Source organism: Varanus komodoensis, unplaced genomic scaffold (assembly GCF_004798865.1).
Source record: "Varanus komodoensis strain SLA01 unplaced genomic scaffold, ASM479886v1 scaffold1, whole genome shotgun sequence".
Classification (NCBI taxonomy): Eukaryota; Metazoa; Chordata; class Lepidosauria; order Squamata; family Varanidae; genus Varanus; species Varanus komodoensis.
In genome coordinates, this window is record NW_025335268.1 from 75,390,791 (window position 1) to 75,416,400 (window position 25,610).

The following is a 25,610-nucleotide window of genomic DNA, read 5'->3' on the forward strand; positions in this document are numbered from 1 at the left end:
TGGACCTTTGGGGGGAAGAGTGAAATGAGGTCCAACACAGCCACACTTGACTTCAACGGGGAAACTTCTCTAAATGAGGAAACTGGGAAAAGGAAGGCAAAAGGGGGAGTCGAGAGGGCAGAGGTCTCCACAATGTTTGGACATTACTCAAAAGCACAATAATAGAAGCTCGAATAGTTTACGTACCACAAGCAGCATCAAGTCCAAGAGGTCACCAGCACGGTGACTGGACAGTGCCAAGAAAGCTACCAGAAAAAGACGGTTTCTTTCATCAAATGGAAGACTTGCCCAAAGGAGAAGAACCAACAGGGGTACAAGCTTGCCTGAGGGATGAGAAGAGATGCCAAGAAAGGGAACCGTTCGCTGGCAGCATCAAGGCCAGCAATGTAGAATTTTTAAATATATCAGAAGCAAGGAAGCAGCTGGAGCGGCCACTGGACCATTGGCTGATCATGGAGCGCTGAAGGAGGATGTGGCGATGGCAGAGAAGCTGGCCGACTTCCGGCATTTGCAGAGGGTTCGGGACAGAAGCCTCCCCCGGACGTGGATATTCTGAAGAGGAGCCTGAGCAATTAAAGCAGACAGCGCTGACGAAACGTGATGTTCTCGGTGGAAATTACTGACAAACCGCAAGTCAGTGATCCACCGGCCCAGATGGGATCCATCCTAGAGTGCTTGAAGAGCTCCGCTGTGAAACGGCTGGCCTTCTTACCGAAATACGCAGCACGCCCCACGATCAGGCTGCGTGTTGGAGGCCTGGAGCATGGCCAGCGTGACACCGGTGTTCCAAAAGCGTTCCAGGAGGATCCTGGAAATCGCAGGCCTCGTGTGCTGCTCCCTCAAAAAGATGGAAAGGGGAAGAAGACCAGGGCTGCAGGGGGTCTGGGTCGGGGGGGGGGGGCTTGCTCCCTCAAAAAGCAACCCCTCCCTTTCTGCTGAAACGGCGGCCAGGGCGGCTTGCAGCAAGGTCAAAGCAGTACATCCAATGCAATAAAAGAACGAAATGCTTTGCCCCCAGAAAGCAGCTGGCACGAGGTCGCCCTCGAAAGCAGAGCTCAAGGGAGAAACCGCCCAGTAGACGTCGCTTTCCACTCACTCACGCTAAACCACACTGGCCACGTGGATGCCCAGCCTGGACGGACCCCCGGAGCTGCTCGCAACCCCGCTTCGGTTTAGCCACCCTACGTTTTGGCGTCATCGGCAAACATGGCCATGTCACTGCTGGCTCCTAATTCCGTATGATTCTGGAAGAGTATCAGTCCTAAAACCAAGCCCCCCAGGACCCCTCCATCGGGAGAAGCTGCCCCTTATTCCACACTCTGTCGTATTTATTTATTCGATGCGTATGCTGCCTTTTTTCTTACAGAGAACTCAAGGTGGCTTGCCCCATGCTGCTCTTGCTCTTATCCCCACAGCCATGGCTCAGGAGGGAGGGGGGGGCCAGACCCCCTGCAGCCCTGGTCTTCTTCCCCTTTCCATCTCCGAAGCAGCTGCCCTTCCCAGGCCAAGGGGATGTTTCTGTACAGCTGTGCCTGGGGGGCTCCCTGGAGAGGAAGGGCAGCCCCGGGAAGAGCTGCCTCCTGCAGAGAGGCCATGGGGGCCGTTCCCCGGGCACCTTGCGGAAATTAGCCTTCAACGTGGACTGTCGCTTGGTGTTCTCAGATCGGTCCTGAGACAAGCGGCTCTGTGCCCGGGCGTGCGGGGGGGAGCTCAGTGCCCCCACCACCGGGGGACAGGAGCGCGTGGCGGTGGGGCCTCCCCAGGCTGGCCCAGGAGAGGACTGCCTGCCTGCTGGGGCCACCCTGAGCGGGCAGTGCCCTGCTCCATCTGCTGGTCCGTGAGGGGCCCGGGGGCAGCCCGGAGAGGCAGACCCAGGGAGTGCCCCCCCCCCCGCCCAAGGGCAGCTGGCGGGACCAGAAGCGGGAGCAGAAGCAGAGGCGAGCCCCCTGCCTTCGGCCGCACTCTGTTTCCATGGCATTGCCCACGCTTGGCCCTCGGTCGAGACGGGCAGATCCGAGAAGAAAGCCACCCTGCTGCCTCTGCCCTCGTTGTCGCGACCGCCGGCCCACTCCTCGCGTGGGTCGATTGCCTGCCGCCCCCCCCCCCCCAGACTAGGGAACGGGTCCCTTCGCTGGCCGCTGGCTCCATCCCATGCTGGTTTCTGTTTCTAGACTCTCTGCCGGGGTCCGTTTTAATGGATTCTTTAAAAATCCAGTTTTATTCTGTTTTGTGGCATTTATTAATCAGCCTTGGGCACACATAGACATCTTTTAAAAACAGTGATCTGTGGAACCCTCCTTAATCCTAGAAAATTTAGATACACCGAGCATTTGTCATTTTGTCAATTGCACACTAATTATTCTGGAATCTTCCTACATTCATAATTACTTGTGAGCATGAGAAATTGTCCACTGTTCAAATGCCTTTTGAGAAAGAGCGGCAGCAACGGGGGGCGGGGCGGGGGGCAGCCTTTCACCTTCAATTTATGGAGAGCAAGCCATGGTTAGATGCCTGAAGTGAAATGAGGGCTCAGCTGGGGGTTGGGGTTTGCCGGGAGTCCCATTGTGTGGGTCGTCCGTGGGGCGCCACGTCAGGCGAGGTTGCGTGGGAACTTCCCTTGCTCACCCAGCAAGTTTTGCAGGATGCCCCACTGTGTGCAGCTGGCTGAGATGGCTTGCCCATCGCCCAGGCCTGGACCGCCTCCTACAGGGTAGCTTGGGTTTCCGCGGCATCCCACCCGGACAATCCGTGGCTTGCTCTCGGGGTTGCCGTGGCCGTGCGGATGCCCCTGCGGCCGAACCGAGGACAGCAAATTCCTCATGGATTGCCAGGCCTGGCTGCAGTGGGAGCGGACAAGCCCGGACCCCCCGTGGCTCGTGCCATCCGGCCTCCCTCACCAGGGGCTGGTCCTCCACCCCCGACGCCCAGACGGCACTTTGGAGGGACACCCGCCAGTTTCCAGTCCCAGACATTTGTGGACAGGTCTTTGCAATGTTCAAAAAACGGGAATGCGCAGGCGTGCCATCTGAAGCATGCAGCCTCGCCGAGGCGGCGAACCAGCAGCCCCCTCTCGTTCAAAGCCGCCTCATGCCTCCCCCCAGTCTAGAAATGGGGGACACAGGCTTCCACCCCTTCTGCCGTGGCCACCACCTCTTCCCTCACAAGTGGCTGGAAAACCTTGCAAAATGTGCAGCCGGGGAAGTGAATGGCTGCGAATTTGGAGGTCTGGCAGGAGAATTTGAGGCAATGCAGGTCAGGAAAGGAGCCCCGGGGAGGGTGCAAGAGCCCGATACTCCTTCTTGCCAGACTGACTGGAGACCTGAAGAAACAGGAACAGCGTGAGCCAGAAGGGGCCTCACGCGCCATCTAGTCTGACCCCCGGCTCCAGCCGATGCTGACTAGCAGCGGGGCTGGGGGCACTTGCGCCTCCCGAGGCGGAGGGCTGCACGGTCCCTCGGCTCGGTGCCCCTGCCAGGCCCGTGGCTCCCCCTGCTTTGGCCTGGCATGACACTGTGGCCACCCCTCAGCCTAGCGCACCCCGGTCCCCATCCCAGCCCGCAGGGCTCTTCCAGAAGTGCTCCTGGGCGCCAGGCAAGGCCGGGCTTCAGCCAAGCAAAGGAGCATCACTAAAGCCGGGGGGGGGGGCGCGGAGAAGCTTCCCCCGTGGCGGCAAGTGGCACGAGGAGAGAGAGAGCCTCCCCCGGCACGTCCCCTTCTGTCCACACGGCCTCTGCGGGCTTTGCGTGCAGCATGCGTCACCCGGGCCGTGCGGCAGCTGAGCCCCCAGCGGCTCTAGTTCTCTCTTGCCAGTGGTTAAAAAAGCAACCCCCGAGAATGAAATCTCAAAATCCTTGTAAGTCTCGCGTCTTGCTGTTACAATCCTAAATTCCCTCTTACTGCTTGCAGCGGAAACTTTGCGCCCTCGTAAGCATGACTGGCAGAGCTTCTGCTTTCTGTTGGAAAAGCAAAACAGAGATGTAATTCCGGGCTTCGCTGGCTAATCTTCTCTTGCGTTAGTCACTTATAAACACTTGTCTGTTTTCTTTGAAACTGGAGAGTTTGCAAATGCTTCCTTCTTGAGCGCCGTAATCCCGACCTAAGCAGGGCGCGAGATAAGGCCTCCCTCGCGGTCGCTGCCCCGCTGGGTCCATCCAGGTGGAAGGTCCGTCTAGCCCAGGACTGTGTCTCCAGCGGGGTCAGCCAGGTGAACCCGGGGATGCTCAGGCGGGGTGCGACGGGGGCTCGGCTGAATGCTGCCTCCCATGTCTGGTGCTTGCAGACGGACGGTGCCTGGACTCGAAGGGTTTTTTATCTGGATGGGAGAGAATGTGCCCCAGAGCAGCCTTCAGCGGAGACGCCAGGACAGGCAGCCCGAGCCTGGCAGGCAGAGCTGCTGGATTCCGTGGGGCGCTCTTGGCGGAAGCAAGCGGGGTTGCCGCCTTGTCCCAGGATGGAGGATCATGAATCTCCGGAGCCTGCAGTGGGGGGGGGGGTCCTCCGGAGCCCCCACGTGACCCCATGAGGCAGGGAGTGGTTAGGCAGGGGTTGCCGTTGGTGGAACCCCACTCCAATCCGGTGAGACCCCTCCCTGGCACCGAGCCAGGCCCTGGGCATCCCGCAGGGACGCCTCCTAATCGCTCTGAGGGCTGCTGTTCCTATGGGGGGGGGGGTCCTAAGCCCCTGGGCATTTCTTGTGGCACCCATCTTTGCAGCATCACCGTAATGAGTGGGGGCCAAAAACCCTTTGGCCCACCCCTTACCCTGGAGCCGGGTGCCCTGAGCGGGGTGAGCTTGGGCTCCAGGCCCGTGCCAGCCGCTTCTGAGCCGGGGCTGCGTGTCGGGAACGTGCCTCTGGAGCTGGCGCGGCCTTTGCACGCTCACCGCATGGCAACGGACCCTCCGGCGAGACCCGCCTTGTCGCAGGCCACGTGGGTGGCGTCACTGGTGCCGCCGGCCAGCCTCCCGTTCCCGGGGGCTGCCCTTGAGTGGGGAAGGGCGCCAGGTGCTCGCGAGAATTGTCCTCCTGAGGGAGGCCCCATGCTCTGTGTCTCCCCACAACTCCTGGGAGTGCCGGTGCGTTCGCGTGGGTGCAGAGGCCAAAGGAGCAGAGGCACCACTCCTTTTGCGCCCGATGGGCATCTCCCAGGCCGGACGCTGCCTCCGGGGCCGAGCGTGAAGCCACCCCTACTGTCCTCCCGCCCGGTGGATTTGGGTCCCCGTTTGTTCAAGGATAGGCTGGACGTCCACATGGTGGGCATGTCGTGAGCGGAGCCGGCTGGTGCCGGAGGTCAGACTAGATGGCCCGGGAGGCCCCTTCTGACTCGCTCTGTTTTCTATGTTTCTCTGTCCCTTGGCCGCGAGCGCTCACCTGGGGTCCTGGCTCTGCGGGATGCTCCCCCTGGCGGTCCTTGGGCGCAGCACCTGGCAGCCAGAGGGGGCTTCTGTGCCCGCGGTGGGAGCCGGAGGCCCAGACCGGGAGAAGGAGCTCTGCCGCTCTGCCCTGCCCCGTCCCGACGCCTTCGGGGTCCTGTGCCTGCTGTGTTTTAGGAAGGGCACAGAGTAAGACGGGCGCCTTGAGATGCGGGCGAGCAGGATGGACGGGGCAGGAGGCCAGGGCGCGGAGGAAGGGCGGGTGGGCCTGGGTGCACGGAGGTCAAAGGGAGACCCGGCAGAGTCCCCGGAGGTCTGGCGGCTGCCCTGCGGAAGACGGCGCAGCTTCTCCGCTCCCCCAAGGACCGGGCTGGGCAAGGCAGGAAACCTGCGGGTTGTGGCGAAGGCGGGAAGGAGTGTCCTCAGCAGGGGAGCGTTCGGGGGCTGAAGGGCCTGTCGCGGGAGGTGGGGGCTCCCTTTCACTGCAGGGTCCTGAGCCAGGGCTCAGCACCGCCTTGCAGGAGCAGAGCTCAGCCTCTGCCCACATCGCCAGGCCAGGCCTGCAGAGGGTGGCCCCTGGAGCGGGGGCTGGATGGGACGGCTTCTCCGGAGGGAGCCCCCGACCCTGGGCGCCCTCGGTGCCCTGTCCCCACACCTGGCAAGAGGCGTGTGGGGTGGGAGAGCCTCTGGCGGCTCTGCAGGGCCTCTGCGGGATGCGCTGGCTGGCAGGGTGGGCTCGCCCCGGCCGTGCCCCTGCTCCCCCTGCGGTTCTGGCCACCGGTGAGCTTTGAGAGCGGCCCCCTCCGGGACGGTGCTGCCCCTGCGTTCGTCTGGGCTCGTGGTGGAGGAGGGCGCAGTGAGGCGGCCGGACATGGTGCTGGGCCCAGGCGGGCAGCTGCCGTCCCCGCTCTGCCCGCTGCTCCGGAGTGCGGTTCCGTGAGAGGCGGCAGAAGAGCCCGCTTGCCGGCCGGGGGGCTGCTCGGTTTGTGCGAGTTTGTTCTGCTCACTGCTGTGGGGCGTGCGGGGGGCGCGAGGAAGCGACGGACTTGCAAGGCCCGCCCTGCCCCTGTGGTGCCTGGGTCTTCCTCGGCCAGCCCTGCCCGGGTGAGATGCAGCGTGGAAGCCGAGGAGCAGCGTGGGCAGCCTGCGCGCTGGGTCCCCTCGGAGGGCTGGGGCCATCCATCCGGGCCCCCTGCGCACCCAGGCACTGCAGGCGGCCTTCGCTTGCTCTCGAGGAGGAGCCGCTCGGGCACCCGCTCACGGCTGGATGTTCTGTTCCAGCAGAACCCCGGATCCTCGGCCAGCTGCCACCGAAGGTGCCTTTGTGGGCATTTATCGTTTCCAAGTATCCAGATGGAGCAGTTCTGAATTCCAGGGAGACCAAAGTGCCGGTTTAATTGCTTCGCAGAAGTGGGCCTTAATTTAAGCTGTGTTTTGCCAGAGATCCTTAATCGCCCAAACTCTCCGCTTTTTGTTAGCTTGTTAAAGAGACTGCCTTAAATAAGCACTTCGGCAGCCGGACTCGGCATTAATTCCACCTCCTCCTCATGTATTAATGATCCCCGTTCTCTCCCTCTGCCCTGAATGCATTAGCAGCAGCCCTCAGGATGGGTCTCCCGTGCTTTGATGCTGGGATTCGGTCCCCGTTGCCTTTTAGCGCTGCTCTTCCCTTCCCTTCCCTTCCCTTCCCTTCCCTTCCCTTCCCTTCCCTTCCCTTCCCTTCCCTGGCAGCACAGTCAGATTAATTGTGGGGCCGGCCTTGCAAGACGCCGTCTGTATTCGCTGGCACCTGCTTTTCCCAGGGGGTCCGAAACGCTTCCCTACTGAACGCTGGGAGAAGAGCCGCTCTCCCAAGCACCGTCGCCCTGCCGCACCCCTGCGCAGAGGGGCACAGGGCGCCACGGGGGCTCCGGGTGTGCCCCCCCACCCGGAGGCTGCTTGATGGAGGGGGGCTGGCCACAGGCCTTCCCTCCACCTCCCAGAAAGAGCGCCAAAGCCCTGGGCTCCGGGCCAGGCGTCTTCAGCGCACGGCGATGGCGCAGAGGCGGCAAGGCGTGCCGGCAGCTCCAGAGCCGAGCCCCCGTGCGGTGTGGGAGGAGCGCCCACAAGCCGGAGTCAGGCCAGAAGCAGCCTCCCAGAGCCAAGCTCCCGTGCCTGGGAGCCCTGCGGTCTGCCAAGGGCTTCATGCTCACTCACGCCATCCCTGCGGGGCGGATTCAGAGCTGCACGCAAATTCAGTTGCGTTCACAAATCACTCGAAATGCCCGTTCACAATCCAGAGCAAGAAGGCGAGCGCAAGCACACGTTCTCCTAACGTGCTTGCAGATTCCTGCACTTGCATCCACAAATCTGGACGTGAAGAGAGCAAATGTTGCTGAAAATGTGCAGTTTAAATCGACTGTGCTTTCGTTTGCGGGGGAAACTTAACACGAGTTTGAAAATGTGCAACTTTGGGAAGAGTTTGTTCAGCTTTCCCGTTTGATAGCAGTTGTTTTGCATAATTTCCTCATTCATGCGAAAGAAGCAGCACCTGCCAAGTAAGGAAGGGGCTGCAAGCGGAAGGGCCTGCTCGGTTTTGGCACCCCATTGGGGAACCAGCTCCTCAGGGAGGTGTGCCCGGCACTGACGCGCTATCATTCAGCACCAGTTCAAACCCTTTTTATTTTCCTGACATGTTAATGGTTAAATATGGTCATTGGCTTTCGGTGAACTGATTTTACTTCCGTACTGCGCATTATTACTGCTATTTATTATTACTGTACTTTTTGAAGTTATGCTCCAATGAATGTTGATTGTCCTGTTGATATAATGTATGCGTGCCATTTGTTTTAGACGGCTTTAACTTTCTGTACTCCATTTGGAGAGTTTTGCTAATTGAATGGTTGATAAAAGCCATAAATAAATAGGCAAACCGCAGGCACTGGTGCGAATTGAGGCGAGGCGAGCCACGGACTGGCGCTGGATGAATGGAGGGGCTGAGGACGTACACCCTCCCCCTGCCCCGCAGCTTCTCAGTCCGCTCCCGTGGCCGCATGGCCCATCACGATTCTGGCCCTTCCCGCTGCGGTTGGCCCCGGGCCGGGCTGACCGGAGGCCTGGCGCCGAGAACGAGGGCGAGGCGCACCGGGGCCGCAGCGCTCCCTTCAGCCTGGTGGCTTTCCAGAAAAGGCCTCCGGCAGCCGTCCCTCTGGAAGGAGGTCCTCCAGCCAGAGGTAAAACTGCAAAGAAGCGGAGAGGCGAGCGCACAAGCGAGCGAAGATCCGAGCAGCACAAACTGCTGACATGTCTTGATCTGTTGCATAACTCCAAAATGCCGCACCGAGAAAGCACAGATGGCTCCACAGAGGCCCCCGTGGCCTTCGGCTTGATGGAGACGTCGTGCCAAACCACGGCGAAGGAAGCCTGCTGTTCGCTTGGCGAATGTCTGCATCCACACATTCCGAAGCAGCCCCTCGGAATCGGAAACGGGGGGCAACAGGATGTGGGAAGCGTGGCTCGTGCTCGCGCGGGCATGGCGCGCGTTCCGGAGACACGTCCGAACCTGGAAAGCAGCGGGCAGGAGGACCAACACAGCCCACCCGTCCAAACCGTGGCCCGGGTTCTGAGCCGGGGCTGCGGCAACCATGGCTTGTTGCGATGCCTCCCCTGAGCAACGGGTGCAGCCGGCAGGAGCACATTGCGGTCCATCTGCGCTTGCCTCCCCCAGCCCCAGCGCAGCCCCCCCCATGGGAAACGTTCCCGTCAGTTCAAGAGCAGGCACCGCAGGGGCCGAGCCGGGCTCTGCCACTGGGCCGCGACCCTTCGCAGAGACGAGCAGCGCTCATGGGCCGCAGAAGAGTCCTCCCTGCTCTCGGACACCTCTTCGTCCTTTCCTCCTCCTCCTCCTCCCTCGCCCCCCACGGATGGGTGGAGGGCACCGCTGCTTTATCAAGCAGGATTCCCATCGCAGGAGACTTGGTGGAATTAAAGGACAGGCTTCCCCAGGCGCGTTCCGATTGTACCGCTGGCTCGTTCCCACGTCCCCAGGCTGTTTGCCCCCTGCGTCTCCGGGCGGGCTGGTGTCCGGAAGGCACGGGGCGCGCCAGGAGGGCGTGACACACCACACGGCGTGGCGCCTGCTCTCGCCTTCGCTTCACGGCAGGCTCCAGGTGCGGGGCGGCACGGAAGGCAGTGCTTGAGCAGCCAGTGCATAGAAGCCCCACGCACACGTGGGAGGGGGCCGCGGTGGGGAGGGGGCCGCGCTGTCAGGTGGCTGGCGTGCAACAAGTACGCGAAGCGGAGGCCGCCCTCGCAGTTGCCATTCACAAAACGCCGTGATTCACATATGTAGTGAGATAAAAAACAAAGAAAGGGAGGAGTGTTGTCCACATTTCAACTCCAGGAAAAATGGGACTGCAGCCATTTCGCGCTGGGGCCTGCCTTTCGGAGGGCCTTGCTCCGGAGTAGCCCCGGGAGCTCATGGGCAGCGGGCGCAAACGCTTGCGCCGGAGCAGCTCGGTCCTGCTTCCTGAGAGCATCGGAAGAGCGGGTTGGATCCGCCTGGGTCCAGCCTTGAGTTCCCACATGAAGCCCCAACCAGCTGCACCCCCCCCCCCCCCAGCAAGTGGCGCACCTAAGCGAGGCCGGAAGCGGCGTCTGGCCACCCGCCCAGGAGCCCCGAAGGCTGCCCTCTGCGGGAACTCGCCCGTCTGGGCGGGGGGCCGTTGCTGCATTTGGTGGAACGAGACCCGCAGTGTGACTGTGCACCGCGTGAAGACGCCCAGTTCCCGCCTGCCCTCAGTCTCCCCCATCGGCTTCAGGGGCGACCCCTTTGCCATCGAGCAGGATGCAAGCGGGGGGGGAATGGCCGGGCCAGCCGCTTCCGCCACAGCAGGCCAAGCCCGGTGCACCCCTACCTTGTGCAGCGAGCCCCCCAGCCGCCGGGCCGCTCCGGCCCCTTCACCCGTCCAGCCGCCTTTCCTGCACCGCCTCCTGCTCCCAGCGCCCCGTCTGGGTGCGTGGCCGCGCTGCGGACCGGCCGAGGGCAGGGCGACCTGGAGGTGGGCTCCCTCGCAGCAGCCGCAGCTGGGGCTCCATCGTCCTCGAGGCTACCCACCCCGAGCGCCCCGTCCCGATCCCACTCCTGCTTGAGCCGGGACCTGTTGCCTCCACCGGCATTGCTCGGCATCGCGGAAATCGAGCGGCCCCTGCTGCTGGGCTGCCTGCCCGTCCAGACGGGAGAGGTCCCCCGAAGCACCTCGAATCCCTTTTCGTTCTAACTGCCCTAAATACTTCGCCGATCCTTCGTGAACAGGCGGAAGGCGTGAGCCCCTCCCTGGGTGGCCCCGAGCAGCGTGGCCCCCCGCTGGGGGACGGGGCCACCCACGCCCACTCCCTCCTTTCTGTTCCTCAAGCAGCTGCCGGCCCTTCAGAGGAACCGCCGCCTCGTTCCAGGACTGCAGCATTTGCCGGGGGGGGGGGGGTTGGGGGGACGCTGACAAAAGCCCTTTGGAAGGCCAAGTACAGCGGCTCCCCCACCCGTGTGCTGTTGCCATGCTCACCTGCAGAAGCCACTCTGAGTCACGCTCCGCACGCTCATCCTTCTCCACTCTGACTAATTTAATCTTTAGGAACACTTTTAATCGGTTTATCCAGAGCAGATCTTAGGCTCCTGGCTTGCAGAGAGCCAGTGTGGCGCAGTGGCTAAGAGAGCGGGGCTGGTGCCCCGGAGTCGTGGGTTCTGGAGCCCACTGGGTGACTTTGGGCCAGTCACAGACTGTCAGCCCGGCCTACCTCACAGGGCTGTTGTTCTGAGGATAAGATTGCAAGGAGGCAGAGAATCTTGTTCGCCACCTTGAGATCCTTGAAAGGAAAAAAGGCGGGGTATCAATATAATAATATTCCCAGATCCCCTTTCAAAGATGGGCGTTACACTGGCCGTCCTCCAGTACAGAGGCTGATCTAAGGGACAGATTAAATATTTTGGAAAGATGGTCAGTGATTTCATGTCTGAGTTCTTTTGGAGCCCTAGGATGGACCCGGTAATTCATTAAGTTGCAGTTCGTCAGCAAGGTTGTGATGGGCATCGCGGGCACCGCCATCTGCCTTTGCGGGCTGGCCGCCTTCCTGAACCCGTGAGCTTCAGGTGCGGTTATCTGCTCCGTACCCTGTTGTGGAGACAGACAGAAAGAATTCATTCGGCTTCTCTGCAATCTCCTTATCCTCCCTCGGTCCTCTTTTAACGGTGCTGTTGCCCCAGAGTCTCCCGAGCTGCTTTCCTGCATCTGATATCTTTAACGATCCTTGATCGTTGGCCTTGAAGTGGCCAGCAATGCACTCCGTTGAACGCTCTTTCGCACTGCTTGCCGTCTCCTCTGTGCAGGCTTGCGCAGCGTCTGTTCTCCTCATTTGGGCAAGAGCTCCTTTTCCGAAGGAAGCTGCGGTTTCTCTCTGACAGCGTCCTTGACCTTGCCTGCGGCAGGCCTTCTCGTCGAGCTTCTATTTTGGCAGCTTTGTGCAACTCCCAGTGTCTTGGCAGGATCTCATTCTCTTCTTTCCCCCTTTCAGCTTTTTTTAGCAGCTCCTCATTTTAGAGAAGCTTCCTCTTTTGACATGTCTCCTTCCAAAATAAATGCCGCTAGGTTGGATGCGCTAGCCAGTTTTCTGCCTTGGTGTCTTTTGTGTGCGGTAGCACCGTGGCCGGCGTGTCCAGGGGGCCCGGCAACATGTGCACAGCGGGCGAGGCCCAGGCGCCTGCAGGATCAAACCCAGGATGGCCTCCCTCTGCCTCTGGCTGGTGCCGGGAGCAGCGGGTCTAGGGCATGGCCACTGGGGCGCCAGTCACTTTGACTTCCGTGTCCTGCCTGGAGCGTGTGGCGCCATCCAGCGACACATCGCTGCGAGGTGCCCTCGTTGCGTCCGCCATCTCGGGACCACCCCGAGCAGCCAGCTCTGGAAGCTGAGAATGTGTTCCGAGGACGGCTGGGAGCGGTCACCCACGGTGCTTCATGCAGGAGGTGGCCCCGCCGTGGTGATCGGCCCCGCCACTCCGTGCCTCCGTGACATGCAGAGTACCCCCTTCCCACGCCTTCCCACGCAGCTTACATCCTGCGAGGACCATGCCCAGCCCCTTCTCTCCGTGGTGCCGACCGTGCCAAGCGTCTCTGCCGCGACACGCCTCTCCCCGCTGGCCCGGCTCCCGTGCTGGCCGCCCCTGCAAGGGCTCCTGGGCCCCTCTGGCCGGCCTCCTTACCCCGTGGCTGCTCCTGGGCCCTTCCCTCCCCGCCTCTTGGGTGCCCGCACCGTTCGCCTCTCCCTCCCCTGCGGGCGATTTCGCCCCAGCCAGCTGCTTCCGGCTCCTGCGGTGTCGCCCTGGGTTCGCGTGAGGAGCGGCTCTGCCACTCCTTGCACAGCCAGTGGGGCGGCGCGTGATGCCCCCCGCGTTGGCCCCAGGCAGCACTGCCCGCCGCAGAGGCGGATGGCCGGGAGCCTCCGGACCCAGGCACCCCGTCGCAGGCCTGCTGCCCCCATGGCAGGCAGGGCATCCCGGGGAATGGCTGTCTTCGGGGCACTTCCCTTGTCCTCGGTGTGATGCCCGCCTCTCCTGTTCGTTCTCAGTGGAGGAGCTGCCCTCCAGCAGGGGGGCAGTGCTCCAGGCCCCCAGAGGCCCCCTGCACCCTCCTCGCGGCCCCCCTTTGGGTCCCAAGGCTTCGGAGAAGCGGCCTCGCTCGCCGGGAGTTCATGCCGGGACACGCGGCCCTGCACGCTCCGCCCGGCTGGCCGGCACTCGCATGCGTGGCGCCCGGCGTAGCACATGGGAAAGCCCCGGCCGCCTCCGGCTCGCGGGGTCTCTTGCGCTGCTCTTGCACTGCCGAGCCGCCTGGAAGACCACGCGCTTCGCTGGCGGGAGGGTGCGGCTCGTGCGTAGCCACTCGTCCTGATGCGCTGCCACTTGTTTCGTGGTTACTGCGAATAGGGGAGGAAGAGCCGGGTGCCCCCCCCCCCGCTGTGTGGAGGAACTCATGCTGTTGACGCTCAGCCCCCAGGCCACGGGGTTCCCCCCACATCCCTGGCCCCTGAGGTCGGGCTCCCTGCACACCTGCCTGCCCCCGTCGCTCCGGTGGGCTTGCTGAGTGGCTCGGGGGGTGTTTGCTGAGCCCGGCCGGGCCGGGAAACGTGGGTCAGTCGAGCCCCCTGGGGGGGCAGCTTTCTTGTCGAGGGGGAGGGCCGCAGCCACTGGGGAAGGGTGACTCAGCGGGTGGGGGGAAGGGGCCTGTGGGTCGTTGCAGGGGGCAACAGATGGGGGCCTCGCCAGGCCTTTGGTCTGGACTCCTTCCAGCTGCCCGGTTTCTTTCCCCGATGCTGTGGGTGCTGCTCTCTGACACCGCTTCATACATCCGCGTCGTCATACTTCTGGAGCATATGCGTTTGATCTTTGCAGGCACCTCCAAAGCCTTTCGAGAGGAAACTGGCACGGGGTCGTATAAAACAGCGTCAACATCAGTGTGAAGGACTGAGGGGGTGCGAGGGCAGGTCTGTGCCATGTGCTGCGCAGCGCTCGGAAGAGGCCGCTGGGCCGTGGGGAAGGGCTGGCGCAGGCGCTGGTGCGGGGCCAGCCCCATGGGTGGCAGGGAGACAAGGGGCCTGTGCGCCCTTCCTGTTTCGGGGGAGACCAAGATCCGGGGAGCGGCCCTTGGGCTCCAAGGCGAGCTCAGCGGGCGGTGCAGCCTGAACCGGCCCAGCCAAACCCAGCGGCCCCAGTGCAGGGCCAAGCTGCCCCGGAGCGTGCCGGGCCGGGGAGCAGGTTGTCTGGAATCGGTGCACGGAACCGGCTGTGGCCGGGGCACCTCATCCTCGTGCAGATGCCCTGGAATCCCCGAGAGTCGGGGGGGGGGACACAGGGCCCACCCCGCGTAGAGGAGGCACCCCTGCTGGGGGAGGGGTCGCTCGGGTGCAGGAGAGCTTGAATTCAGCATGCCTCCGTTTTCCACCTCAGTGCTCATCTTGCTTCATTTTCGCTCCCAAACATATGCGTCTTTTTCCACAAATAGCAGCCGCGCGCTTTGCCGAAGAGGACAGAGGTGCCCTTTTCCAAGGCCCCGCTCCCCAGGACGCGCGTCTCCTTCGCTCCATGGCCACGCGGTTCAAGGAGCAGATGCACATTTTTGGAAGGGACTTCAAGCCCGCGAAATTGCAAAATTTCCCCACGAATTTCACTTCTGCTGATGTTCAAGGCTGTGAATGGGAATGACATTCTACAGCTCTGTCCGGGAGGCACCCTTTACTCACGAGGAGCTGTCTCTTCCCACAGGCTCTCCGCTGCCTGGCTGCTGTCCGTGCCTGCACTGCGAGGAGGGCTCTTGCTCTCTCTTTCTTGGTTTTGATTCTGAGGGCAACCCAGACAGTTTGCAAAACATTCAGAAAATGATAAAAATTGCAACAACCATTTTTAATGTGGCTCTAAAGAGCCTTGACCGCCTTCCCGGATGCAGAGTGAGCTGGGACCCGATCCCACCCAAAGGGGGGCACTCCTGAGCTGGGCAGCAGCCTCCAAGGGCGGCAGGCCAGGAGACAGCTCTCCGAGTCCAGACGCACCCCCGCCCCGGACCCTGCACTGGGGAAAGCCATCAGCCCCGGGACCTGGCAGCCGAGACGCTGGTGTGGGGCGGGTTAAGGAGCGCCTGCCTCTGCCCCGTGCAGACGCTGCGGGCACCGGGTCCCGCTCGGGCTGTAATCTGCCGAAGGCCCGTTGCCCATCCGGAACGGCACCATCTCCTCGTCCCAAATCCCGCAGCAAGCGGCTGTTGTTCCAGGAAAGGGGGCGTGCTCCCCGTGCTCCCGATCCTGTCCGCGAAGCAGGGGAAGGGCTCCCCTCGGCTCTTCCCCCCCCAACAGGAAGAGGGGGAAGGAGGCGCTGCCGCCTCGGCTTGCCGGTGCCCTGAATCTGTCAAGCCGTCCTTTGCGGGATGCGGAGCGGTGTTCGGCCCGCCGCGGCCTTCAGCGCTTGTGACAGTGATGCGGCTGCCCCAGTTTGCGGAAGGGAGGCTCGGCTCAGTGGCGCTGGGGGCGAGGGGGTGGCCGGGGGGCGGCAGGAGGCGTGTCGTGACTGGGGTGCTTCAGCCCGGCCAGAGCGTCATTCGAGTTCAGCTTCTTGGAGAGGAGGTGGGAGAGAACAGAGCAGCTCCGCTTTGCTTTGGGATTCTTTTTAATGATGCGTGGCTAATGCTGGGAACCTTCAGGTACACCCTGGCAGAAGAGGGTTGCTTATCGGAGCCTTTGCGATACCCGAGTCAGCCCTGCACCCCTCCCGCAGGAAGCACCCCGTTTCCGAGCCAGGCCACTGCTGGGCCTTTGCTGCCGGTTTAAGAAGTGGGAACAGGGGGCTGCCGGGGCGACGGTTGGGCGATCGGCGCGAGCCGGCCAGGCGGCCAGGCGAGCAGCGTCGCAGCCGCCCTCATTAGCCTGCCGAGGCCCCCAGTGACCCCCTGATCGCTGTGTCACTCAAACGCCACTGCATGAGCCCCCCCTGCAGACCCCTCACCTTCGGACTGCGCTCCCCTTATTCCGTCATCCCCTGCCCAGCTGCTGGGCCCACGTGGCTCAGAATCTAGAAAACACTCTGTGTATGCTCTAAACGCTAGTAGTCCGCGGTGGAGACCTCTGCCTGGAGCACGCTGTCGTAAGGCACTGCAGGGGCCTTGGTTGTTCTATTAATACATTCCAGAGGCTCAAGAACACTCAACCTTCCCTACAAAGTGGGGTTTTTTTCCTGCTATCAATATCGCGTCCCTACCCTAAAAGATGGAGTAAGTGAGCAGCCAGCCCAAGACGCAGAGGGCTTCCTGTTCTGCATCACCCGCTTCGGCTGCCTGCTGCCTGCTGGGTCAGTTCCAGGTGCTGACGCGGCTCTGAAGCCCCAAGTGCTCCGGGGGCGCAGGATGACCTGGCGGCCCCCCGCCTGCCCAGCCTGCCCAGCCTTGCAGGCCAGCATTTGGGGCCCTGCTCCCGGCCAGCCAGGGCCAGCTGGCTGGTGGGGAGGAGGGGCGGTGCTTCCTCGGTGGCGGCCCCCGGCCTTTGTGCTCGCCCCCCAGGGAGAGACGGGGCTTCCCCGTGGGGGCCCTCTGGGAACAGCGGGAGCCTGGGACCCGCTCGCACCCCCCCCCCCCGCGCTGGGGCTGGGCAGCCGCCACCACGGCTCCGCACCGGTGCGCGTTCCACAAGCTGCCTGTGGGGGGCGCTCACCCCGGAAGGCAGGCTCAGCACCACGGGCTGCGCTCTCCAGTCCAGGGCTCGGTCCCGGGCAGGAGGGGGGTGCAGGCCCTCTCCATGGGCAGCCGTTCCGGAGCAGGGCTGCAAGGGACCTGGGTGCTCAGCGCCGCTGCCTTTCTGGGCATCTTCTTGCTGAAGGCTGCCTGGTCAAGGCCTGGGCAGGCGTTCTCCCTCCAGCTGTGTCCGCTCAGAGCACTCAAGTGGGTGACATGATGGGTTGGGGGGTCACAGGTCCAGCAGGAGCCCCCCCGCCCCCCACCCTGCAATGCACCCCCCCGCCTCCTGGCCAGCACCCCAGCCAGCCTGAGGGGCCCTGTGTGGCGGCCCCTGAAAGCCTGGGGTCTCGCTGGCTCCGGACTGCCGCGAGATCTCCGCCCGCAGCCACATCCACCGCGCCCCAGGGGCTCGCGGCAGCCCCGGCCCCCCAGCCCAGCCGCAGAGGTGGGCGAGCGGCCGGCAGGGCGGAGAGGAGCAACCGCTGCAGCCGCCGCCGCCGCCTTCCTGGGCTTGGCTCCCCCGGCCGCAGGAGAGGGGCCCCGTCCGCTGCCCTTCCGGCCCTGCCTCCCCGAGTCGGCTCCTCGCCCTGCTTTGTGGGGGCGGCCCTGAGGGCACCTGCCAGGGAGGGGCCCCACTGTGCTGGGAGATGTCCTCCGCCCACCTTCCCCGCGCCCTTGGCCCCTGCTCTCCCAGGGATCGCCCCCGGAAGGCACGCAGCCCCGGCAGCCCCCTTGGGCAGAGCGGCCCCCGGTCTGCGGTGCCGCGCCTCAAGCCGGCTTGCTCGGGCTGGCAGTGCCATGCCTTTGGCGAAGCCGCTGCCCCCTTCCCCCGTCGCTCGGCTGAGCCGATCATTTCCGTGCTTCGGGTGGGCAGCCGCCAAAATGCCAGCGCACACTTGCAAATGTCAGGACTCGGGTGCCTGCTGAAGCGGCGTGTCCGCCCGGGTGCGCATCCCATCGAGGCGGCCGCTCCCCGCGTCCTGCCCGCCCGGCCTCCTCCGTGGGGCTGGAGAAGGCCTCAAAGTGGCGCCGGCACCTGGGGGCTGGCAAGACGCCTGGGGCAAGACGGAGCGCGTCCTTGTGCGACGGTGAAGCGTCCGGAATGCGCTTCCGCGAGACGTGGCCAAGATGGCCTTAGGAGGCGGGGCAGGCCCACGGCGGGGGGTCCTTTGGCGGCGTTGACAGACCGCCCCGTGCCGGGGACAGGCCACAGCGTGGGACGGGGCGGGAGCCGCGACAAAGCGCCTGCCGCGCCCGATGGACCCAGCCCAGGCTCTTGCCGGGCCTCCGCAGGCACCCCGGTCGCGCAGGGGCTCCATGGCCGTGGCCCGAACGGACCCCCAGCCGCAGGCCGCCTGGAGGGGCGGGCACAGGGGACGTGGCCAGGTGGGCCCCTCCCCTGCCAAGCAGCCTTTGCAGCCACAGCGGGGCACGTCCCCCCACCGGGCAGGCGGCCCCTGATGGGCAGCGTGGAGGAGGGGGTGGAGGGGCGCGAGGAGCCCCGGCCGGAGGTGCAGGGTGCCAGGCCCTGGCGGGCGTCCTCTTGGCAAGCTCTCGGGCTCGGGGTGCGGGCAGCCTCTCGGGATCCGGGGGGGCACAGGGCACACGGCAAGCCAAGCCGACGCTGCCCCTTGTCAGGGTGGGACTTGTGCTCCGGGGCAATTCCCCCGGATTTCGGGCCAGCGGCATGAAGAATAAGCCTCTCAACGAACGTGTTACGGATGCCATCAGTTCCACCAGCGCGCCGGCCTCTGCATTATTCATTGCGGTTCTCAGTTCGGAGCATTTTGACGCGGTCGTCGCTGTTCTTGGTTTCTAGCAGCAGCTCCGGACTGTCCCCGCTCTTTCCCTTTCCGCCTCCCTTGTCCTTTCGGCGTGACCATCAAGCCACAGAAGGGCACCGCTTCCCAGCCTGCCCGGCCTCCGCGCGTCCTCTCTCTCCCCGTGCACCTTGCTCCCCAAAACCCGAGAGGGGGTCCTGACCAGCATCGCTTTCCGCCTACTTGGGGGGCTGGGGGGGAGGGCACAGTGTGTCGCTTTAGAATAGCAGGGTTGGAAGGGGCCACGAAGGCCATCAGGTCCACCCCCTGCTGCTGCGGGACACCGAGTTACACTGTGTCTGCAGCAACGGCACCGCCAGCCTGCGATGCAGCGGCTGCAGTCAGTGGGCCCGGCCGGGGGGGTGGGGGGGGCTCAGGAAGCTGCGATGCTCGGCGGAGCCCGCCACGCCACGCCACGCCCGGCCTGCGCTGAGGAAGGCCGCCGGTGGGCTCCGAGGCCGCGTTCCAGCACACGTGGCAGGCGCCTGCCCTCCCCAGCCCAGCAGCTCTGGACAGGCTGGAGAAGGTCCGGTGCTCCTTGCTCAGCCCCGGGCCCCATGTGCCTCAGCACACCACAACGCTCACCCTGTTCGTGGGCCGTGTCGCAAGAGGACACGACCAGAGAAAGACTTTGTCCCAGAGGAACCCCCGAGGGTGGAGGGGAGGCCCCGCAGGGACCGGGACCGGGACCGGGCCGTGCAGTGCCCGGGGGGCTGCTCGGTCAGCTGCCTTTTAAATGGCTGCCCTGACACATGGGGGGGGGTCACTGGGGACCCCCGGAGGCGCTGCCCAGTTCCTTTGCCACTGGCGTTTGGCTGGACAGCGGGGAGCTTCCTTCCAGCAGGCGTTGAGGGAGCTCGGCTGCTTCGACATTCTTCAAGGGTTTATTTTAGGGTCCTTTCTGCACTGAGCGATGCTTTGTGGAAGGGCAGGACTTAAATTCTGATACTGACACAGTGGCAGGTGAGGAGGGGCCCAATGGCGATGGACTTCCTGGCTCCCCGCCCCACGCTGCGGCGCCCGGGTGGCCCACCCTCTGGTCCTTCCCTCCCGACTGGGGGAGGCGGCGGCTGGGCCCCGTGCCTGCCCCCGGATCGTGTGCGCCGGCCAAGCCTGCCCCGTTCCCCACCCCGAGCCCGCTTCTCCTCGCAGCCCGGGGAGCCGCACTCCTCCCCCAGTCGGCCGGCCCGGACCCCGGGGGCAGCTGGAGGCCTCGGCCGCGGCCAGCGTGCGCCACGTCCGGAGGCCTGCATGGCGAGCACGGGTGTCGGCGTGGGGCGGCGGAGGGGCGCTCTGGCCTGCCTCCCACTCGGGCCTGCCTGCCCGCCTGCCTGCCTCTCACCGCGCGTGTCGCTCTGCCTCCACAGAAGTGTCTGCGGCTGAACCCCGATGTGCCCGTCTGGGCCTCCAAGCAGCGCATCCTCTGCACCTTGAACCACAGCCTGAAGGACGTGCTGAACTACGGCCTCTTCCAGCCGGCCTTCAACGGCAGGGCTGGGAAGTTCCTGGACGAAGAGCGGCTGCTGCGGGAGTACCCCCTGAACCCGGAGACGCCGGTGCCGTACCTGGAGGTACCCGCCTGCTGCCCCGTCCCACGCTTCTCGGTGCGCGTGGACCCGCGGTCCACCTCGGGCTCCGGAGCGGCTCGGGCGGCCACCCCGCAGCAGGGCTTCTGGCTGCTGGGGCTCGCTTTGGGAGCAGCCCCTCTCGGCGGCCTCAGCAGGCCAAGAGCACTGAGCCGGCGGGAGGCTGGCGGGCTTATTTATGTATTTCGTGCGTTTGGGCCCCTTTCAGCACAGGAGCCCTTCCACGGCAGAATAAAAAAGATGCGGCAGTAAAAAGCATTGGAAACCCCCCAAAACCAACACACAGTGGTCCAAATCCAAGCCCTTCAGCGCCCGGCAGGCTTCCCAGCCCGGTGCAAGGCACCGGTCAGGGAGGGCCGGAATTGTCCGGGGAGCCGCGCGGCCCGGGGGTTGTGTTGCCCGCATGCGCGGAGCCGAGGCTGTCCAGGGGCTGAGGAAGCAGCCGGCCTGTGGGGAGAGGAGAGGGGAGCCTGGCAGTGAAGGAGGCCGTGTGGGGCAGCTCGCACAGGCCGGCAGGAAGCGCCCGCCAGGAGGCTGTGGGGAAATGCCCGGGGTGCCAAGGGGGCGGGCGGCAGTCGCGTCCCAGTCCGGAGCCGAGAGAGGGCGCGCTGTCTCCTTGGAGCAGCGGCGGGCGTCTTGGGCGCTGCCGGGGGGACCGGCGAGAGGAGGCGCGCTGGTGCAGTCTTGCAGTGGGGCCCTGCGGCCACTCCCTCGGCTGGTCTCACTGGCCCTCCAGTGCCAGGGACGCCCGGGGGCGCTTTGGCCCCTGGACAGGGGCACTCGGCTCCCAAGAGACGCCCCGGGGGGTCCTGGCAGGCGCACCGCGTGGCCGGCGTGTGCCCGAGCCCGCGTGGCGCAGGGCTGGGGGGGCGGCCTGGGGCCCGGGAGACGCGGCTCCTTGCCCCCCACTCCGTGCAGCTCCGCGGGGCGCTTTGGCAGTTGCAGGCTCTTGGCCTCACCTACCCCACAGGGTTGTCGCACGGACATAATGGCGAGGGGACGCACCACGGATGTCCCCGGCTCCCTTGCCAGAGGGGAATGGCGGGATAGGAACATAATCAGAGGCATGTGCCCCTGGGGCCACGTCCCCCTCGCGCTCCGTCCCCAGCCGGATGCTCCCTAATGAGCTCAGAAGGCGCTGGCGGGGCGGGGGGGGGGGGGGGACGTGCGTGCCACGATGCGCGCTTGGGGGATCCCGTAGCCGCATCCCTTCCGGATCCCCGGGTGAACCGCCACGCAGCGCCGCCTGGTCGCGTTGCCGTGTGGCAGCCCGTGCTGCAATGCCGTCGCTGAGCGCCCCGGCCTGGTGCAGCTCTGCGGCCGTGCTGTTGCAGGCCGTGATTCCCCAGGGGCTAAATTTAGGGAGGTGAGTGCGGCTGAACGGATCGGTTCGTGTGCGGAGCACAGCCGCCCCTGGGCCTTTCCTGGGCTCTGCCTGCCAGTGTGCTGAGGACTAGGAGCTTGTTTGTTCCCCAGAGGCTGTGTTCCCAGGAAGCTAGAGAGTGGTTACACTGCATGGGAGTCCCAGGTATGTCCCATCTAGACCAGCCTGCCTCGCGCTGGCTGGGAATGATGGGAGTTGCAGCCAGACTCATCTGGAAGGCTGGTCTGGGGGGGGCCAATGCTCGGTCCCTGTGAGCCCAGCTTTGGCCTCTGCCAACATCCCCGAGAGATGCCCCTGCCCCGCGCTTGCCCCCGAACACCTCCTGCCGCCGCCCCCAGTGTGGACGGATCTGCCCCGTGGACACGCCTGCCCGGAGTGAGTGCAGATCCCGGGCCTCCTTCCCACTGGTGATTCACCGAGGCCCGAGAACCCGCGAGCAGCAGCCACGACCCCTCTGGGGCTTTGCCGGGCGAGGCTGGGCCAGCGGGGGCCATTTCGCCGTCCGAATGGGTGCCGCCTGATCTTCGCCAGGGCATTTTCTCTTGTGGCCGCGTGGCACCGGGCCCTGGAGCTGCTCTCCTGCTCTCCAGGACGGGGGGAAAGGGCGACCTGGAGATCGATCCACGGGGATCGACCGATGCAGCTGAGCAGGCCGGGCGGGCATGGGGGGCCAGGCTCTGGGGGCCGTGGGCGCGGCTGCACTTGACCCTTCCCTTCTCTCCTCCAGTTCCGCTACAAGAGGCGCGTTTACACCCAGAGCCTGCTGGACGACAAGCAGTTTGCCAAGCTGCACACCAAGGTAAGCTGGCGAGGCGCCCGGCTCGCCTCCTCCCTCCCTCCGTCCGTCCGTCCGTCCGCGGGAGCATTTGGAAGCACGGAGAGCCCGCAGCATCGCGCCCCAGCTCCTGCCCGGGGGCGCCTGGCCCTTGCCCTTCTTCGCACTGGCGCCGCTACTGTCATGCTCTTCATTCATTTCCGTACCTTTCTGAGCAGTTCGCCGTGGCTAGGGCAGTTCAGTGCTCATGCAGGTGCGCTAATACGAACATGGAAAGCGAGGGTCAGAAGGGGCCTCCAGGGCCATGTAGTCGGACCCTGGCTGGCTCCGCTCGTGCCATGCCCACCGTAGAACAAGGAATAACAACACGCCAGTGCAAGAAGATAATCATAAAATTAGAACACGCCCAATTTAAAACCGTTTCAACCACCCAAACCATGTGAGTAACATGTCGACCTGTGGGAAGAGTGCGCCTGCCCCTCCGTGTGCCATGAGATGCAGGCGAGGGGAGGGCTGCCCTCCCCCTCTGCCAGGCGGGCGTCACGCGGGGACAGGAGCCGCCTGGGGGAGCGCACGCGGGGGGGCCGAGCACCCGCGCCCCCTGCCGCTCCTGAGCCCCGCGACCGGTGCCCGGAGGCCGACCGCCCCCGCCGGGACCGGGGCAGGCAGGCGGGCAGGCAGGCAGAGCCCAGCACTGGCCACCCGCCCTGAGCCCTTGCAGAGCTTGCTAGCCTGGAGCCCCCGCTGAGCAGAGCCCGTGCTTTGCGCCGTGGAGCACCCCCTTCCCGGCAGCTCCATGGGATGCCCTGGGGGGTCTGGCCTCCGAGAGAGGAGGAGCCATGGTCCGCGGGCCTCGCGTCTCCTCCTCGCCGCGTGGCCGGGTGGCCCACGTCGCTTTGCTGTGTCTGCTTTCCAGGAGGACGCGCCTCTCCGGGACATCACTGCCCACGCCAGAGGCCCGCGGGGGGGCTGCCACCGGACCCTTTTGCCCCCCGGTGGCGCCCATGCAGCGGCCCCTCGCCAGCGGGGGCCCCTCTGCAGCTCGGCGGGATGGCAGGGGGTGTGCGCTGCGCCGCCCGAGTGCCCCGGGACCTCAGCGCTCCCGGGATCTTGGCCCCGTTCTTCCGCAGGGCAAAGGCTGGGGGCTGCCAGCCGCCCCCCCTCCCCCGCGGCTGCTCCAGAAGGCAGAGACCCTCCGGCATCGGCTGGGCTGCAGGCAGCTTTCCTTTTGTACTGCGAAGGAAGAATGGGGGCGAGTCTTCACAAGGACCCGCCTCCTCCTCCTCACCGGGAGCAGCGGAGCCGGATCCCTGCCTGGCCTCCTCTCGTGTGTGCGGGGAGGGGGAGCAGCCCTGCGGCTTCGGGGGGCTGCGGTCGCGAAACACAGCCCGCCCTCCCTGCCAGCCGTCCGTCCGTCCAGCTGGGTCGCTCCGCGGCCGGCACAAGAGGGGCCCCGAGGGCCGCTGTGCTGCCAGGCCTTCGGTCGCCTTGGATTCCTCGGGGCGGCGCCGGCCGACGGCCCGGCCAGATGCCCCGTGGCGCCGCACCCAAGGCCCCAGGGCCCCTCTGCCCCCTGCCGCCGCCCCGCTTTCCCTGCCTTCAAGGCAGCCCACTGCAAGCCAGCCGGGGGGGGGGCAGCGAGCCCCTCCCACGATTGCTGGCCACGTGGGTGTGCGGCTGGCGAGGCCACACCTGGGCTCCCTCCAGCGGTGCTTGTGGGCTGCCCCGCCCAGCATTACGGTCCTGCCCCCCACCCGGCCCCAAAGCTGTGCGTGGCCCCTGCTCCATTATGGGGGCAGGGCACCCGGACGTGGCTGTGCGGACCGCCACGACCCCGTGGCAGGAGCGGGGGCCGCGGGGCCCGTTGGAGCCCTCCTGGGCCTGCGCTTGTCCGAAGCCCCCTGCGCAGGCGGTCAGGCGTCGCCCTCGACGGGGAAGCGGCTGGTCGTTGCCCCGAGCGGCTGGCCGGCCCAGGAAGGCTGCAGCGAGGGGGGGGGCTGCATGCGGTGGGTGGGCCTCTCCCTCTGTGGGGGTGTCGGGTTTCAGGGAGGGGGCGCTCCGGCAGGTGGGAGCATATGCTCCCTTCATTCTGGCACAGGGCCAAAGAGGCCCGCCCTGGACAGCTGCCCCAGAGACGGGGGTGCGGGGGGGGGGGGGACCCAGCCGCCCACCCTGCTGCTTGCTGGAGAAGGGCCGGCTCGGCTCAAGGCGGCCCTCGGTGGGGCCTGTCCCTCGGCACCGGAGGCAGAAGACCGTGCGTGGCGGCGTGGCCGGGCGTGTGCCTGGCTGGAGCCGCGTCCCGCCGGAAGCCCGTGCCGGGATGAGCCGGGGCGGAGGCGGCGCGGCCAGGCAGGGTGGGACGCAGGATGGGAGCCTCTCTGGGAAGGACGCGGCAGCCAGCCGCCCGGCTCAGCAGGCCCGGAGCGAGGAGCAAGGTACCCCCTCCCCGTGCCCCCTGACTCCGGCCTCCCGCCGCCTGGCTCCGTTCCGCCGACGATCCGCGCCGGGCTCTGCTTTTGCTGCCGGCAGACCTCGCTCTGGGCCAAGTGGGGGGGGTCCGGATCCCTTGCAGTCAAGCCCCTCCCCTCTTCTGCAAGTACTTTCTTGCCCCTATTCTGCGTCCTGCGGCAGGGCTCCTTTTGAGCTCTGCACCGATAGCACGTGTGCGCGGGGGGGGGGGGGGCGTGAACGCGCCTGGGGGGCAGGGGAGGCCTGCCTCTGGTGCTGGTGGCCGTGGGGCGTGCCTGTCTGGGTGGCGGAGCGGAGGGGTTGCAACGGGCCGGGCCACGCTGGGCAGGCTCCGGCCGTCCTGCACGGCTCCGGCCTGTCCGCCCGACGTGGGCAGGGGGTGCCAGGCGGCTTGCTGGCGCGCGGGAGGGAGGGGCTGCCTCGCCTCAGCCTTGGCGCCCCAGCGCGGCTCCGGCCAGCCCCGTCCCCTGCAGGACTGTGCCCTCTCATCCTGCTGATTCAGCTGTTCCACATGAAGGTTGCGGGTTGCGTGCACATGTCCCCGCAGCTTGCACCGGGCACTGGAAGCGGTCGCTGGACTCGCTGCTGCCTGAGTGGAAGGCGCACGCCGGCCTCCCCCAACCTGGCACCTCCCAGCAGGCTGGAGCCCGGGTCAGACTAGATGGCCCGAGGTCCCCTTCTGGCTCGCTCTGCTTCTATGTGACGACGCCCCCGCAGAATTCCCAGCCGGCTGATCCCAGGCTGGGAGCAGCTGGACCATGACGTGCCCGGAAGTCGGGTCCAGAACCACCCCCTCCCCACCTCTCCCCCTCCCTCTTTCTTCCTGGGTCCTTCCTGCTGAGGTGGCAGCTGAAGACCTCTCTGTCTTTGTGCATCAGGAAATCGATTACCTGGCAGCTCTCGGTGGCAATCAATGAGGCGTCCGCTTGGTTGCTGCTTAAGCCGGCTTGCGCAGAAGCGCAC

At 65.4% G+C, this 25,610-nt stretch overlaps 1 protein-coding gene across 1 annotated transcript in view; it reads left to right on the forward strand.

The window, feature by feature from the left end:
• The window catches only part of LOC123023734 (SH3 and multiple ankyrin repeat domains protein 3-like), an 83,488-nt gene that overhangs the window by 19,901 nt on the left and 37,977 nt on the right, over positions 1-25,610 (forward strand). The window contains exons 3-4 of the mRNA XM_044430691.1: positions 19,801-20,004; positions 22,131-22,202. Coding sequence (XP_044286626.1) covers positions 19,801-20,004; positions 22,131-22,202 — 276 coding nt within the window. The remainder of the gene's footprint in view (positions 1-19,800; positions 20,005-22,130; positions 22,203-25,610) is intronic.